The sequence below is a fragment of the Festucalex cinctus genome, chromosome 12 (genome assembly GCF_051991245.1).
Source record: "Festucalex cinctus isolate MCC-2025b chromosome 12, RoL_Fcin_1.0, whole genome shotgun sequence".
NCBI lineage: Eukaryota > Metazoa > Chordata > Actinopteri > Syngnathiformes > Syngnathidae > Festucalex > Festucalex cinctus.
Window position 1 is genome coordinate 18,973,577 of NC_135422.1, and position 17,599 is coordinate 18,991,175.

Here is a 17,599-nt window from a genome sequence, read left to right on the forward strand (position 1 = left end):
GGTCTTTTAACCACCAGAGGGCAACCTTTGTCGACATTTTGTGTCCATTTTGCCCTCCAACTCACACTTGCAGGTGTGCAGCTGTCACTTTAATGACTTATGTTCACGTTATTTCTTAAAATCATTTGGTAAAGGGAAGGTTTTCAAAAAAAAAATGTCATTTTGTGTTTTTGTCTGTGCACATGCGCGTGTTTTTGTTTTGTCGGAAAAGAAAAAAAGACACAGTTGTCGTTTTTGTAGTTTCTGTATTGGTGAATAAAACGTATAAAATATTCCCCCCAAAATACATTATTAATATGAATTATATCAGCAAATGCAATCCTTCAGTTACATTTAAATATATAAAGATCTTTTTCGACAACATACAGCTTTTGTGCTTATATAACACTCAACAAACACACATAAATAACACTGCAGCGTTCTTTCCGCCTTCTATTAAATTAAATTAAATATCATGTTTCATTGGTCAGGCTGCGCGAGCTCTCTGTTTTTCTACACAGAAGAGAAAAGGCTGGAAAAAACAAGAAAACAAGTCACCGGAGCGTATATGTCTCACACGATTGGCCGAGCTGTCCCAGTCTTGGACAAAACAAGCTAGAAGCTCCTCCCAACGGACAAGTGACGTAAGCGGTGCTTCCTCAACTCCACCCCTTCCCACCTCCTCCTTCCTCCTCACCCCCTCCCTCGGCTACTTGCTTGTCAGCCTGTCAGGAAACATGAAGCCTGAGCACAGAAGAAGGGCTGTGGTGGTGGAGGCGGCGTGTGTTGGGGGGGAGATTGATTGCTTGAGTCTGTGACGCTCAGCCAGCCTCAGGCCATGTCCACATCAACGCAGATCTCCATTTTTTATTTTTTTTCGTTTCTATTCGTCTCGAAGAATTGCCTATTTTGGAAGATATCCAAGTGTTTGTGTGTCGATGGAGAAAACTCAGCTTTTTTCCAAACATTAGCTCAAAAAAAGTCCGGGTACGTTTAAACATACAGTGGGACTTCGGTTGACCGTGATCACAACATATAATATTTACCATAATTATAACTTTGTTAGAGGGACAGGACCCCTGTTATGTACTTACTGAAAGTTACTGTTATACTTACTGTTTGTCATTTGATTGCAATATACGTATGACCTAAGTATTTGACTGTAATTATGACTACGCCACATCCTGTCTAACGGACTAATTTTTGTTACATCATAACCATAGAACCACAGTGCACAGTGGTCTACTGGTTCGCAGGCCAGTCTGACAGTCGGTAGGTACTGGCTTTGAATCTCGGATACTCCATCCATCCATTTGTCAGCCAATCGCAGGGCACACAGAGACAAACAACCATCCACACACACAAGCGCACCTAGGGACAATTCGGAGCACCCAATTAACCTGCCATGCATTTCTTTGGAATGTGGGAGAAGACCGGAGTACCCGGAGAAGGCCCACGCAGGCACAGGGAGACCAAGCAAACTCCACCCAGGAAGACCGGAGCCTGGACTCCATCTTGCGTCCTCAGTAGTAGGAGGCGAACGTGCTACCAGTCATCCACCAAGCGGCCCAATTTCTAAAATGTTCGGGTCATTGAAGACTCTAAAATGTCCGTAGTGGTCTCCAAACTCGGTCTTCGAGGGCCGGAGCCCTGCAGGTTTTGGAGGTTTCTCTTCTCCAACACAGGAGCAGGGAAACATCCAAAACCTGCAGGACTCCGGCCCCCGAGGACCGAATTTGTACACCACTGGTCTACACAAGTCAGAGTCGAGCAGGCTTCGCATAATGACGCACTCACCGAAAATGTGATCATACATCAGCGTTTGGGCCGATGGAGACACGGGATGAACAACAGATGGACATCTAGGACTGCGGATTTTGCTTTTTCAGTCTTCCGATTGGTTGACAAATGGATTTTCGCGTAGAAAGAGATTTTTTTTGTTTTTTTTAACTCGTGTTTCGCTCACAAGTTTTTGAACGCGGTGGACATAGCCTGAGACGCACAACCAGTAAGGCACATAGTTGAAATGAGCCCGGCGAGATTTGGCCTAAATTCCAAACGATTGGTTCACAGGAGCGTCAACATCAGGAGGTAGAACAGGAGTAAAACCACACCATAAAAGTTCCACACTGGAGATTTTCATGTATAAATAACTGCTTATATTAAAAACAGCCGCTAAAAAAAGGCCATAAAAATACAATTGGGGGATACGAGGCAGCAAAGTAGCCCTAGTGACGGTGATCGCCTTTACAACGAGATTCACCTTTTCGGAAAAACGTCGACCAAGAAAAGAGCTGAATGACCAGTTCCACTTGCGATAAACAATCAGCCACAAAGAAGAAGCTTGTGGTCACTTTTCAATCGTAAATAGTATCATAGTAGATAAGAATTATGGAAGAGGCTTGCGGTTGAATGGTCAGGGTGCATAAATAGTTAAATACACGGCACCACCAGGAACGGGCAGTGTCCGAAGTTAGGTTCTTGTCCTCCTGCTCGGCCGGCCTGCCGCCTCTTTAGTAATTGAAAGCGTCTCAATTAATAATCGACCTGCTCGACTCGGGTTTCCCTCCTAAGTCGTGCCCACGACACCAAATGGAGAAAGGGAAAACTTTGCAGTCGTTTGCGACGTTCAGTGACACAGCAGACTTCAACACGATTGTTGGGTCAGGTTCTCCCAATGTTTGATCAGACCCTACATGACAATAGCCCCTTTCACGCTGACTGACGCCAAAAAAAATTGCTAAAATCAGAGGCGTAAAAGCAATGCCTCTCACACAGAAGCCAACAATGTTAGGCAAAGAGATAATCAGATGACGTCAGTGCATCTTAAGCTACAGTTAGCGACGGATAGCGACGGTTTCTTGAAACCAAGCAGGGATGGTCTAGTGCTTTGCCAAAAACGCTTACATACAGTCAACGTTCATGCCTCTGATCAAGAATTTGGTTAATTATCAGAATTGTTGGATGGCGACAGTTGCTTTCAACACAAGGTTGTGTCCAGGTTTTGCAGAATCCTGATAGGTGACACTTCTATGGCGAATAACCGTGCCTTTAACTCTGGAACCCAGCAAAGCGGATTTCCACAATCTTATCATCAAATAATGTCATAAATAGTTGTCTGACAGTGAAAACTGCTTTCGGGGTTGGTCCCAGATTTACGGGAAAATCCTTCCTCCCAACAGTTGTTGCCTCCGTCACTACCGCGGATCAACTTCAAGACCCCTCCTGTCCTGGGACCCAGGAAAAAGCCTTTGATATAGGCAGCGTGAAAGGAGCTACGGTGTCCTCTGCAAAGTGTCTCGAAGACTCTAGATTTGCAAAAAAACAGAGTGTCGTATACGAAAACATCGCCTGACGCTAAAATTCATTCCTCCATCTGCGACCTCAGCCGGGGATCAGACGAGTACAGTGAAACTTCCAGTGTTCCGCAGGGAGTAGGTACCAAGTCCTACTGTGAGTAGTGAAAATCTACTATATGTCATAGGCAGGTTTTGCTGAGAATAACGGAGGACAGGACTAGAATTGGTGAACTCTTGCTCTAAGATGAAGATGCGAATGGCGAACATGACTACGTAGCGGTTCACTGTAGGGCTGCACAATATTGGAAAAACATGTGATATAGATATTATTGCAATATTTAACATGTACCTTAAGAAATTACATTTTTATTATCGAATGAAAAAATTCCATTTTTCTTTTCATGCGGCAAAATAATCAAACTCAATGTATTCTTAATTGTAATTACCTCTCGATAATGTTCAACTATTGGATGGCAGTGCACATTTTCGTTAAGTACACTGTGTTCCAACTATGTTTTGCATTTGCATTATTAGGGTTGGAACACCCATGGAACTAGGAGCATGGAAACCAAATAAAAAGAGAGGGTGAGGAGGGGATTTTTTTTTTTTTTTTTTTTTAGAGAGTGCAATTCCTCTCCTCTTTCCTCGCGAGCTTTGAACTGAGTGTCGTCTCTCCTTTTGTGTCATGTGTAATAAATCTCAAACGGGTAAACCTGACAGTCCAACTGGTCAAATTCAGATAAAAGCATAAAATTCCATATCAAACTTATTGCATGTCTTTGCGATATGCATATTGCAGAGACCAATATCGCAATATCGATAATTTTTTCGATATATTGTGCAGCCCTAGTTTCACTGTACTTCCGGAGGATCAGGACTTGACCAAGATCTCCATGATGTGGTCCAGCTCGTTCACGTCCGTCAGACACGACTGGAGACCCCCGCCGGCGCCTTTGCTGGCCTCGTCCGCCCAGAGGGACACGCTGACGGGCCACAGAGAGCCCGCTATCCATCCTGCGGAAAGGTCCGAGGTCTCACACATGGATGTGTCGATGTCCTCGAAGATATCGTCCAGGGCCAAGTCCCCGAGGTAGCCCATGGCGTTCGCTACGTCGCTAAACGCCCCGACGTTCACTTCCTGGGAGGGGGATTCCAGCGGCGACGCACTTCCTCGGTCAGCCTCGGCGCACCCGGCACACGTGAGGTCCTCGCGCGGAAGAGCCGAGTCTTGGACGCAGAGGACCGCACTCACGTTCTCCTCGGCGTCGCCGCACATGTCGCCCTGGATCTGCCGCAGCGTGTTGATGAGCAGGACCGAGCGGCGCAGGCTGAGCTCCACGCCGGCCCGGTAGCGCTGCAGCTTCTCCAGGCTGAGGCCCAGCAGACGCTGACGCATGTCGCCGGCATTGCCTGGCAACGCCTCCGCCGCTGCGCCGGCCTCGCCGTGGCCGCGCCGCTGCTTCTCCCCGTCGCTCGCGTCCACGCAGCTCCACTTCCGCTTCACGCCGCGACCCAACATGGACCTGCAGGAATGTTTATTTTTGTAATGGTGCCATTTTTTTTCTCTTAAAAAACGTTTGCAATTTCTTGTCGTATCACAAGTGTTTTCACAGCAACATGTTCGTAAAATTCAGATTTATACCTACAACTTAGGACTTTGGTTTCCCATTCCATATCAATACATTTCGGAGCGAGTATTTATTTGCCTTACGCAGAACTTCTGATGTTACTCTGCTATCAACTTTCACACAGCCATTTCCTACCACTGATGCCATATCCAACATTGGAAGCTAACCGGTAAAATTTTCATTTCCGCATCCTCTTATATATTTGGTATTTTTCAAACAGAACACGGCTTGGAAATGTTGCCTCCAGAAAGGAGGACTTTGTCAACACAGGTTGTCAGCCACATTCGCATTAGCCTCGTTTATGTAATGTCCTGTCTCGACTAGTGTTAATTTTGTCAACAAAAACTAAACAAAAATAATTTCGTCAACACACATTTTTCACCTGACTAAAATGAGACCAGACTAGACTAGACTAAAACCCTCATTAATAAACAATAACTGGGACTAAATCAATATGCATTTTTCGTTGACTAATGAAGACGAGACGAAAAATGTCCTTCACTTCATAAAAACTGGACTGAAACTATGGACATTTTAGTTCATGACCAAAAACGAGATGAAAGTTATATGATTTTGTAAAATCTTGTCTGCTAATCTGTGACACACAGTTCAATTACATGGGACAGACAGGAGGTGGATTCACGCTAAAAGGTAAAAAAATAAAAATAAAAAATAAAATAAAAAAAAACCTAAATTATAGTTATAACTTAACATTAATCCAAGGGGTATGTTGGTATAACAATAATGTTAATGCGACTGCTAACTAATGCTGGCTAACTTACGAGCTCATAGCATAGTTGTCCTGACTAAAATGTGAACAAAATTATGTTTTCTTGGACTAAAATAAATACTAAAATGATAGATTTATAGTTGACTAAAAACGGACTAAATTAAAATGGGATGAGGTTGACTAACTGTGATAAAAACTAACAAGTGTGACTGAAATTGGGCTAAAACTGAGAGTAAATTTAAAAATGGCAGACAAAATTTACACTAGTACCGACATTCCCAGCCAGGACACCTGGGAGATTTGTTCCTTTTCTTTTCTTTTTTTTTTTTTAATGTCATGACTCACAGCCATGCGTAAGATTTTACTCATCCAGTCAAGGCGCCGATTGGTCTACAGGGAGATTCAGACCAGGTAGATGCAGGTTCTAGAAGACGGTTCTACCCACCACACACAAAACTCGAGTTGAGCCCCCATAGAAAAGTCTTGATCATATTTGGCTCTGATTAAACAAGTCTATTTCGTTTTTAATGACGAACCACACACACACATGAAGTCATAAACATCATGCTGCTCCGGTTGGGTCCGAAGTGAACCCGCGATGGCGCTCACGAATCGGTCCCGCTCGTGAGCCGACTTTGAAAGTTCCAAATGCATGATTTGAACGTGACAAACCTTACGTGTCCTCGGCCCGCGTCATTTGTGGACAACAATCCGCCGTAAAGTCCGCTTCGGTCACGTTACGTCGCCGTCGAGTCGAACCCCAGGGAGAGAAGATGAGGAATGTTCGTCGGTCCGGCTTGGAGGGAGAAGGTAGGGGGGGTCGAAGTAAAGGGGAGGGACGGGAGCTCTCAAGGCCGGCTGTGATTGGTCTACTCGGCCGTCTTTTAAACGTCCGCCTCCGCCACTCACGGGGCAGCGAATGTGCGGCGGCGGCGGTGCGTTCATGTGCCGCATAGAGAGCGCAGACACTCGGGTGGCTGCACACGTGAGCCACCAATAGTGATCGACTTGTCGCATTTTGTGTGTGATTGAATTTGATGTACAATATCTTAACTTTAATCATCAACGTAGTCGTCGTGTAATTAAACACGACCGAAAAAAAAACATATTTTCTCCCCGTTGATGTTTCATTGAAAATTACAGCCGTTTTCGCACGTCAGAATTACAGTTTTCTTTTTTTTTCCCTCTCTCGCTACGGCGATTTAATACAATTATAGACGATAAAATATTTCCATGTGAAAATACATCTAAAATGCTTAGTGGTGCCAACGCGACATGAACCGGAAGGTATTCCGAGGTTGTTGTGTGTTTCCTGAACACCACATTTTAAACTGACGGATGACTCAGAACGGGGAAGGAGGAGGCAGCGACGGGGCATGACCGGAAGCAGTCGTGCGAATACCAAATAAGGAATCTCCTGTTTCGCCACAAAAAAAAAATGCAGTCAGCACGTCACTCGAGCTTGGTCATTTTTTTCCTCTCCTGTTCTTCTTTTCTTTCTTGAACACTTGTTCACTGTGGTTTGACCTACTTCTCCCTTTTATTTCCGTATGGTCATTTAATAAAAAAAAACACTTCCATGCGGGCTATTTATGCTAAAAATATTAAGGGTCGGGACTCGTGAGTAATATCAAGTCGATTGTAAATATTGTTGGAAAAAGTCATGTATGTGTCTCTTTATGCGCTTTAATTGTATTATTTCAGCTTTAAAATGTATTTTCATTTCTTTTTGCCGAGTCACCAGCAGGCCATTAATCATTAACAAGAGGGTCACAAAGGCTTGGCAGCAGGCCATCACGCTCAGCTATGGTTGCTCAATTTCTATTCAATTCTATTCTGCAGTGGGGCCACAAGAAGTTATTAAAGTCTTTGGTAAATAAGGAAGTGTATAAGTATGTGCGCATAACAGTCAGGGAAGTCATGGACCATGTTGAGTCTTGGCGTGTGTGGTTTGGTTTTTATCTTGTTGTCACGTGAGTCGAAGAAGAAGCATGTGAGGACAAAGGCCGCAATTTAAGTGCACCTTTTCATTATTGTGGGAATTCTGAAGCATATGTTATTGTGATTTTTATTCTCCACACTTTTTTGCCGCGTAACAACTCCCACATAATACTTCCAATTTACACTGTTCAAATTTCAACTAGCTTAAAAAATTCACGCCTCCCGGGCTATATATCGTCTGATTCCACATTACTTATAGTATTTGAACAATTTAATGTTTAATATTAACTTTTCCCCATTCATTTTCAATGGTAGAGACATAGCACTTTTTCTAAGTATCACTTTTCATGCCCACTTCCGTACATATAACTTACTGTCATTACCAGGTGTCTGATACTGCTTAGTGGCACAGCTGGTAAAGTGCATTGTCCAATAAACCAGGAGGTCATAATTTCATAATTTATCTCTCAATTTACTTCATAAGCATTCCACATGCATTCAAACTCTTAGCATTCAGCTTTCAGCATTCCCATGCAATTTCTCCAGAAATTGCACTTAGTCTAGTTGTGGAAATTATGTTATTGTGATTTTTATTCTCCACACTTTTTTTGCCGCGTAACAACTCCCACATAATACTTCCACTTTACACCGTTCAAATTTGAACTAGCTTAAAAAATTCACACCTCCTGGGTTACATATCGTCTGATTCCACATTAGTTACAGTATTTGCACAATTTAACTTGTAATATCAACTTTTCCCCATTCATTGTCAATGGGAGAGACATAGAACTTTTTCTAAGTATCACTTTTCATGCCCACTTCCATACATATCATTATCATTACCAGGTGTCTGATACTGCTTGGTGGCACAGTTGGTAAAGTTCATTGTCCAGTAACCAGGAGGTTATAATTTCATAATTCATCTCTCAATTTACTTCATAAGTATTCCACATGCATTCAAACCTTTTTTGGCAAATAAATACAAAATAAAAAATAAAATAAAAAAAGCATCACAATTTGTTCTTGTCGTTTTAAAATAATTTGTACAATAATAGAGATTTTATCCAATTTCCTGTTTCAAGGTTAAATTGACCAGCTGCATGACTAGTCTTTTCGACAAATACACTTTGAAAAATATACCGTATGTAGACTTGAGGGGTGTCAGGCGATTAAAATTTTGAATCATAATTAATTGCATGACTCACGATTAATCACAAGTTTTATATCTGTTCTAAATATACAATAAAATATTTTCTCTAAGTTGTCATATTCTTGTTATAAAAGTTGTAAAAATGTTAAACTATTAGAAATATTTTAGTCATTGATACAGTAATCTCATAATAATTCATAAAATTGTCAAAATTAAAAAGATGTACTGTACTGTAAAAAGCGAGTGTGACATTGATTTGTGTTGAGGTCATTTTCCTGCCATTAGATGGCATAATTGCATTTGTAAGATGCATTTTTCTTTTCTAATCTTGAACGTGACATAAATTGTGAAATTCTGCACATTTTTAAAATTGTAAAATACAGCCTGACCCCAGTCTCCACTAATATATGCATTATATTTATTTCTGCTAAATTTTGAGACGTGGACGCTCATTTATTTAAAAAAATAAATAATTATATATATATATATATATATATATATATATATATATAATTTATCATTTTAGAAATTAGTGGAACTAAATTAACTCAAATTTTACACCCCTAATATACATATACATGGGTATTGTATATAAATCGAGGCCAAAACCCGTTTCAATTAAAACTATAATTTCTGATGAAATATGGAACACAAAAAAAAAAACACAAGACAACCAATAGTTGCATCTTTTATTATAAAAAAATATTTACAAAGACGCTACAAGGTTTTGTTTTTTTTTGTCTGGATATAAAAAAATGCATACATTTTTTTTTTTTTTTTGACAACGGTAGTTAAGTCTTTGAAGTTCTAGCTCCCCATTTGCGACCAGCGTGACATCCTTCAGGAGTGTGTGCGTGTACGTGTAATACTGTTTTTGTCAATACATGTTTACATTGCCTGAGTTCTCCGCCGTCGTCGCCGCCGCTGTGAGCATCCATTTTGCAGAAAGGCAACTGTTTGCATAAAAAGGACTTTTAAAGGACATTGGAGTCATATACAATCATTTTTTTTGTAACGCGTATGACAGAGCTGCATAGTGATTGGAATTGTGACCCGGTTCTTGTTGATTATTCAAACAGAAAATGGAATAATAAATAGGTACTGCACTCGGGAAGAAAATAAAAAATAAAAAATTTCATTTGGGCCGAATGGTTGACGTGTGTGGTGCGAATGTACCTACATATAGAATAAATACAATAAATAAAAAAAAAGAAGAATAAATTAGCAATATGGCTTCTTCTGGATGGAAAGGTGTGGTTTTGCTTCCCTGGGTTGGAGAAGAAAAGAAAAACAGGTTTGGAGCAAGTGAAGTGAAATCAGTAATGGCAGAAACAAAAAAACAAAAATAAATAAATTGGGAAGACACTCGAGTCTCAAATGTGGCTATGTTAAATTCTCAGAAAAATAATAGGAATATCAAATGATAGTTGCAAAATCCCCCCCCCCCCCCCCCTCCCGACTGTATAATGCAAAAAATATATTTCTATATACATATACGTACATATACATATATTCCATTCATAATTGCTCAAATCTTTAGGAAAATAGGCGTGAATTAATTAATAGATTTGGATGTTTTTTGTTTTTTTTGTTTGTTTTGTTTTTTTTTGTTCTGGATTGCTGTAGTGTGAAGACTTTCCAATAAATAGGCCGAGCAGGAAGCTAGCGCAAAACGGACGTAAACGTTGGAAAAGAACGCAAAATAAAAGAAATGGACTGTTGCAGATAAGAGTTGCACAATTCCAGGAATTGAAAAAAAAAAAAAAAAACTTTCCATGGAAATTGATGAGGAATTTCCAAAACTGAATACTGAAATACAGCTGCAGAAAATACATTTTTAGACAAAAAATTGCAGTCTGACATTTGAGATTTCACCTGTACACTTTTTTTTTTTTTTTTTGTGGGGTCATTATTAAATAATTTTAGGATTATTCTATTTATTAATTGGAAACTTTTTTCTGTTTATTAACCAATTGTAGTTCATTTTTTTTTTAACAATAATTAAAACATTTTTTTTAAATAACTTGAGATGACTCAACTAATGATTTTGTCCGTGAAACGGCTCACTGAGATAAAAGATCATCGCTGACGTTAATTTAAACAAGGTCTTTAAAAACGATTAATCAAACCATTAAGTCAACCGTGACTTCTTCAACTTAAGCGCTGTCGTTTTGATTATTTTTTTATTTTTTTATTTCATATCGGCTTTATATTGAAAGTAGAAATTGCAGTTAAGCTTTTCTGACTTACGCTGCATTCGAGGACGGTCGGAAGTCCGACCTGAAAGCGTTCGAGGTGAAAGTAAACAACCAAAATGGCGGATAGTGGTAATTTTTTTTTTTTAAATTATTATTATTATTTTTTTTAATTTTTGGTTCTTAAAACTTATTTTTGACCTCCAGCAAACTTACCTTCTCATAATTTTGCTTCATTGTATTTATTTTTTAAATCCTATTTCATATGCATTCCATACAATTAAATAGTATAATTTCACGCCGGGAGATAGCGGCATAACTGTCACGTACGTTGCGTTACGTCAAGTTATGTCGAATATTTATGAATGAAGTAAGCTATCTAGTTTTACGTACACACTTCCTGGTTTGAAATCGGAAATGTCAGGCTTCCGACCGTCCTCGAATGCAGCATTACTGCTGGAGGATGGAGCCGTTTAGGTATGCCGTGATGCCCTCACACGTGAGCAAGGAGAGCCATCCACTTTGCATGGATGTCTGCTTACGACAACATGACAAAATGTTTTTTCAATTTCCATGGAAAGTTTCCAATTTGGAAAATTTTCCAGCTCAACACGGTGGGAAAATGTTCCACTCCTTTGCAACCCTACTTGCGAATGTCTCCTCCGTGCTTGGAATATACTGTAACGAGTCAAATAAAATAAAAAAAGGTCCCAACGGGAGCTGCCGATCCGAAAAAAACTTTTTTTTTTTTTTGGCTCGCAGATCATTTCCCACCCCCAAACCTTCCCAACAAAATCTGGCTTGCGTGTTAACACACACACAAAAAAAAGCACATTCAGGAAGTCGACGGAGGGGCGTTCGCAGCCTTCACGAGCCCACGATGATCTCCATGATGTGGTCCAGTTCGTTGAGGTCCGAGCGGCAGCTGGCGCCGGGGCTGAGCGGCTGCGGCCCGTGGGCCGACAGGCTCTCCAGCAGGTCGTAGGGCCCCATCTTGGCGGGGGCGCCCTGCATGCCCGTCAGCACCGTGTCCAGCTCGTAGTAGGACGGGTCCACGTCCGAGAACAGCTCCTCCAGCGCCGGGTCAGCCGGCGGAGGCGGCGGCGGCGACGACGGGGGTGGCGGCTGCTTGATCTCGAAGGTGCCGAAAACCTGATCCGCCGCCGGCGTGGGGTCCTCCTCGGGGTCGGCGTCCTCGCCCTCCGAGTCCTCGTCGTCCTCGTCGCCCTCCTCCTCCCAGCAGGGGCCCATCTCGATGCCGAAGGGGCCCGCCAGGTAGGACTGCGTGGGCGGGGCCTCCTTGTGGCCGTCCCCGGCTTCCATCACCACCTCTTCCGAGTGGTAGCAGTCGTCCAGGCCGCCGCCCACCAGCGGGTACGGTTTGGGGCTCTGACTGGCGGCCGGGTCCGCCGGCCGGCACAGCACCTCGGTGGCCACCAGGCGGTCGGCGGGGCACTGGGCGGCGGCCAGCGCCTGCGTCATGATCTGCCAGGTGCCGTCCTGCGTCATCTCCTCCTGAATCTGCCGCACCGTGTTGGCGATGAGCACCGAGCGGCACAGGTTGGGCTCCACCAGCATGTGGCACAGCTGCAGCTTGATGAGCGACATGTCCAGGAGGGACTGGCGCTGGAGGCTGTAGGAGGGCGACGGCGTCCGGGCGCTCGCCGGGCCCGGTTGCTCGCCGCCGCCGCCGGCGGGACCCGGCGACGGTGCCGGCGCCGTCTCCTCGGCGGACTCGAGGAATTTGCGTTTGATGCCCTTTGGAAACATGTTTGTCTGTCTGAAAGCAGAAGAGGAAAAAAAATCTAATAAAATAAAGCCACATGAGACTACAAAATGAATGTCTGTGTGTTATAGTGTTAATTTTGTCTACCATTTTGAAATGTAGCCTCAGTTTTAGTCCAATTTCAGTCACACTTGTTAGTTTTGATCAGTTAGTCAACCTCATGCTGTTTTAGTCCATTTTTAGTCCACTATAAATCGAGCATTTTAGTCTTTTCTACTTAACACTTTAGTTTTTTTGTTTTTTTTACGTGTTGTGGTGTTCATTTTGACTGCCATTTTGAAATTTAGCCTCAGTTTTAGTCCAATTTCAGTCACGCTTATTAGTTTTTAGCACAGTTACTCAACCTCGTACCGTTTTAGTCCATTTTTAGTCAACTATAAATCGAGCATTTTAGTCTTTTCTACTTAACACTAGTTTTTTTTTTTTTTTTTTTTTTTTACTTGTTGTAGTGTTAATTTTGTCTGCCATTGTGAAATTTTGTCTCAGTTTTAGTCCAATTTCAGTCACACTTGTTAGTTTTTATCAGTTAATCAACCTCATCCCGTTTTTATTTAGTCCATTAGCATTTTAGTCTTTATTTTCGTCCAAGAAAAACATCATTTTATGTGTCTAGTTTTAGTCAACAAAAATTGTCAATGTTTTAGTCTAGTTTTAGTCAGGACAACCATTTTACCCCTGTAGATTTTTTGTTTTTGTCAGTAGATTATATTGAACCTTTTCGGAACTATTTCACATCAAATATTCTCTCATCTTTTTGATGAAAAACAACTTGACACACAATTACAGTGGCTACTATGACTCCATGCTATGAGCTAGCAAGTTAGCCAGGATTAGTTAACGATCACATTAACATTATTGTTGAACCGTTAAAACTGTTGGATTAATGTTAAATTATAATCATAATTTTTTTGTTTGTTTGTTTTACCTTTCACCGTGAATTCACCTCCTGTCTGTCCCACGTGTTTGTGTCATATGACTAGCAGAGACAAGATTTGACAAAATTATAATTTCCGTCTCGTTTTTGTTGATGAACTAAAAATGTCCATAGATTTTAGTCCAGTTTTTATTAAGTGAAGGACATTTTCGTCTCATCTTCATTAGGCAACGAAAATGCAGACTGGTTTAGTCCCAATTATTGTTTATTAATCAGGGTTTTAGTCTAGTCTAGTTTTAGTCCGGTGAAAAATGTATATTAACGAAATTATTTTTGTTTAGTTTTTGTTGACAAAATTAACGCTAGCGTGTGATGGCAGTCTGCATCAGTGTTCATTTTGACAAGAAATTTTATTTTAGTTTTACTTATAGTCTTTTGACTAAAAATAAAGTTATAGTCATAGTTTAGTCATCTAAAATCCAATTTTAGTTGACAAAAAAAAAAAAGAGAAATTTTAGTCGACTAAATTGACAGTTTAGTAGATATTTTCCTTCTGCATACATTAAAACTTTTACGGTGTCGTTTATTAATTGTTTCAATGAAACATGTTGAACTGACCATCATAGAATTTAGGTTTCACTTAAATAAAAAAAAGCGCATAATTGCTTGAGATTAATTAATCTTACAGCTGCACAACGAAATAAATACAATTAATTAAATTACATTAAATAATGTGCAGTTCTTTTCTCCAACCCGCGTTTCATTCCTTCTGATTGGATTGTGTGAATTTTCGTCACTGTATTGAAACTGTATTGTTTTCATTTTCGATTTAGTCATTGACAAAATTGTCAGTCAATTTTAGTTATCGTTATTGTCTCAATGAATGGCTTTTATTGTAGTTCAATTTTTCAGTCTTTCGTTTTTTTGCTAGCGAACATTCCTGTTGACATGCACTGGTATTATTAGCATAGCAGTTGTGGTCTGTGACAGCAACAGTCCCCAAACAAGAATAACGAAATAAAAATCCATTCACAATACTTGACATGATTGACATTACATAAAACTCCAGCCACTGTTGACACACGATGTCACGTGACTGCAAGAGTACGCTCGTCAAAACTGGTGGAACCAGATTCAGACGCCGAGTGAAATAGAAAAAAGCAACTTCCTGATTTTGTTTCCCACAATTAAAGTTTTGAAAACTCATTACAATTTATTTGTAATCACATTTCCAACTCCTTGAACATATATATTTTTTTAAATGCAAATAACACGACATTGCAATTGTGTTATTGGTGACTTGTGAAGCCTCTGCCATGTTTACATTGAAACCGAAACTGGCGAATTTATACGTACATGCCTGCCTGAAAGAGGAAATTGTATTTTCCCTGGTGGTGGCAGCACCTCATCCATCAAGTATTTAGCCAAACGTTTGACAAGCTAATGTTGATAACTAGCCCTCCAACTCATTTCAGTAATCTGTTAATCTGACCAGTATTTTACTATTTCCCCATCTCATTATTAAAAAAAAAAAGGACATCATTTCAAATTGGCAATGCAGAAAACACTCAAACTTAAATTAGCAAAGGATGTGTATCATCCTTTTCCAAAGTAAAAGCAGATGTCTTGGAAAAACAAAACATGCTAATCAGTTTGCTTTAATGGAGGACTACAGAAATCTGAGAAGAGTTAACGAGTTAAGAGGTTGAATCATTAGATTTTAAGTAGCTATTTGTAATATTTGATTTGGTGTTGACTCAATTATTTATTGCAAATCTATAGGCTATAGGTTATAAAAAGAAAACATTAGCCAGAATTTTAAATTTTAAAATGGCAACATAAATAGTAAGGCTAAACATGATACACTGCCGTTTTAAAAATCATATATATATATATATATATATATACGACGTATTTGTTACACTAGCTGAATCATACAAGAAAACGTATTATGACGTAGTATATTGCCAATCGTGGAGTTACATAGCTTTCCTTACAACTACGGTTTTCTAAAAAAAAATAATACAAAAAATCCTGACAGGTCACTAGCCGATGATGTTATATAAGCACGTCAGCCAGCGAGTGTGGTGATAACACACATCGTGGAAAAGTACGTTCGGAAAAACATTACGAAGCTTGAAATGCCGATTGAAAAAACCACAAACGCTATCATGTGATTAGCCAAATCTCGTTTTGATGAAATGTGGGGAGAAGAAAACAAACGACACATTGTAGCAGTTTGCAAAGACCATTGAACGACACATGGTTGAGTATTTAAAAAAAAAAAAAAAAAAAAAGTGTGGGGGGCGAATTAAAACGTGTTCCAGGTGTTGTTGGTGGTGAAAACGTATGGAAAGGCGTAACGTGCCCCCCCTCGACAAGACGCAGTCTCGCCGTACGTCAATGGCCGCTAGCTAGCGTGGCCCATCCCCCCACCGCCAGCTAGGCCTTGCCTCGGCCGTCATTAATCAACAACACCGCTTCTCCCCGTCGGCTTTATGCTCCCCCGTTTCGCCGTCGCCGGGTTTGGCGTCGACATTACCGGCCGGTAACTTTGTCGACTTGGTGGCCCCGCTCGCTCGGCCAACGCGAGCCCGCTCAAAGCAAGCTGGCGACCCCGCTTTTGTCTCCCCCAGTCGCCGCACGACAATGAGGCCATTTTTTTTTTTTTTTTTGCGATGCTATGCTAATAGCTAGCTAGCCGCGGGTGGGGGCCGGAGCCGAGCGGGCGACAATGTGGCAGCCGAAACGGGGGCAAAAAACAAGCCTCGATCGGTGCTTTAAAAAAAAATAAAAATGGCCGGACGCGCCCGCTGTGTGTCAACCGGCTATTCTCGCGATTAAAAAGGGGGGATGTTAACATCCTAATTAACCCGTAAAGCGTCCACTCAGTAGTCCGTGGCGCTTCTTCCTCCTCCCCTACCCCCCACCCCCTAAAATCACTTTTTTAAGTTGTTAAACACAAACAACGCGAGGCTGCCGGCTGTTTTTTTTTTTGTTTTGTTATTTTTGTAATAGTAACGAGCGGCGTTGGGCTCGGCGCTCACCTTGCTCTTATTTTCTTCCGGTCTCACTCATAGGATCGTCGGCGGCGAAAGCGGAGTCGAAGGTTCCGATGAGATCATTCATGCCACGGCTTCAAAAAGTGAAGTCGTCTCTGCTCTGCTCTGCTCTGCTCTCTCACTGCGCGCTCGCTCGCTGCGGTGGCTGCTGCTGCTGCTGCTGCTGCTGCTGCTGCTGCTGCTGTGGAGCCGCCAGCACCGCTCAGCACAGCCACTCGGTTGAGTCAGCCAGGGGAGTGAGATGAGAAGCCAGCCAGCCAGGCAGCCCGGCACAGACGAGGATCGCAAAGGGGGGAGGGGAGCCTGCGAGCCGAGACAGACACATACACATGCACAAATGCAACGACGTATTGCCTACATTTCCTCGCTCATTAGCACGTTTTCTCCCCGGGTATATAAAAAAACAAACAAACAAAAACGTTTAAGTGCCGACACTATCCTGTGACGTCAAATGACGAGCCCATCGCAAATCAGGAACGAGCAAAAATGGCAACAACACAATAATAACAATATTGATTAGTGTGGGTGATGAACAGCTTTCTCAAAGAAAAGTGTGGGTGTTTAACGTCTACATTTTTTCCGGGGTTCAACCCTTGACCATGTAGAGTGCGGGTGTTTTACAAGTGTGGACACCCGCATTTGCTTTCCTGGGAGGGTCAGTGTTCAACCCATTTGTCGGAAAATAAGTGTGGGTGCTGTACCGTTTTACTGGGTTAAGTGTGGGTTTCCTCGCTTTTCCATGGTGGGTATTAATTAAAACAGTGGTAAAAAGGGTAGGTGTTTAATGTCTACATTTCTCATGGGGGTTTGACAATGTAGAGTGCGGGTGTTTTACAAGTGTGGACACCCGCATTTGCTTTCCTGGGAGGGTCAGTGTTCAATCCATTTGTTGGAAAAAGTGTGGGTGTTGTACCGTTTCACTGGGTTAAGTGTGGGTGTTCCTCGCGTTTCCATG

At 41.6% G+C, this 17,599-nt stretch overlaps 2 protein-coding genes across 2 annotated transcripts; both read right to left on the reverse strand.

The window, feature by feature from the left end:
- Positions 1–225: 225 nt before the first annotated feature.
- On the reverse strand, positions 226–6,433 carry LOC144032106 (cell division cycle-associated protein 4-like). The gene is made up of 2 exons (XM_077539776.1): positions 6,309–6,433; positions 226–4,801 (listed from the first exon to the last, which is right to left on the reverse strand). Exon 2 carries the CDS (start codon positions 4,795–4,797, stop codon positions 4,150–4,152), a length of 648 nt encoding a protein of 215 aa, XP_077395902.1. The 5' UTR covers positions 4,798–4,801; positions 6,309–6,433; the 3' UTR covers positions 226–4,149.
- A 2,965-nt stretch (positions 6,434–9,398) lies between these two features.
- Positions 9,399–17,031, reverse strand: cdca4 (cell division cycle associated 4). Its single transcript, XM_077538346.1, has 2 exons — positions 16,630–17,031; positions 9,399–12,702 (listed from the first exon to the last, which is right to left on the reverse strand). Exon 2 carries the CDS (start codon positions 12,690–12,692, stop codon positions 11,790–11,792), a length of 903 nt encoding a protein of 300 aa, XP_077394472.1. The 5' UTR covers positions 12,693–12,702; positions 16,630–17,031; the 3' UTR covers positions 9,399–11,789.
- Positions 17,032–17,599: the final 568 nt, after the last annotated feature.

Excerpts from the sequence above, each read along its gene's own strand:
- LOC144032106 (XM_077539776.1), bottom strand. The coding sequence starts at position 4,797 with ATGTTGGGTCGCGGCGTGAAGCGGAAGTGGAGCTGCGTGGACGCGAGC.
- cdca4 (XM_077538346.1), bottom strand. The coding sequence starts at position 12,692 with ATGTTTCCAAAGGGCATCAAACGCAAATTCCTCGAGTCCGCCGAGGAG.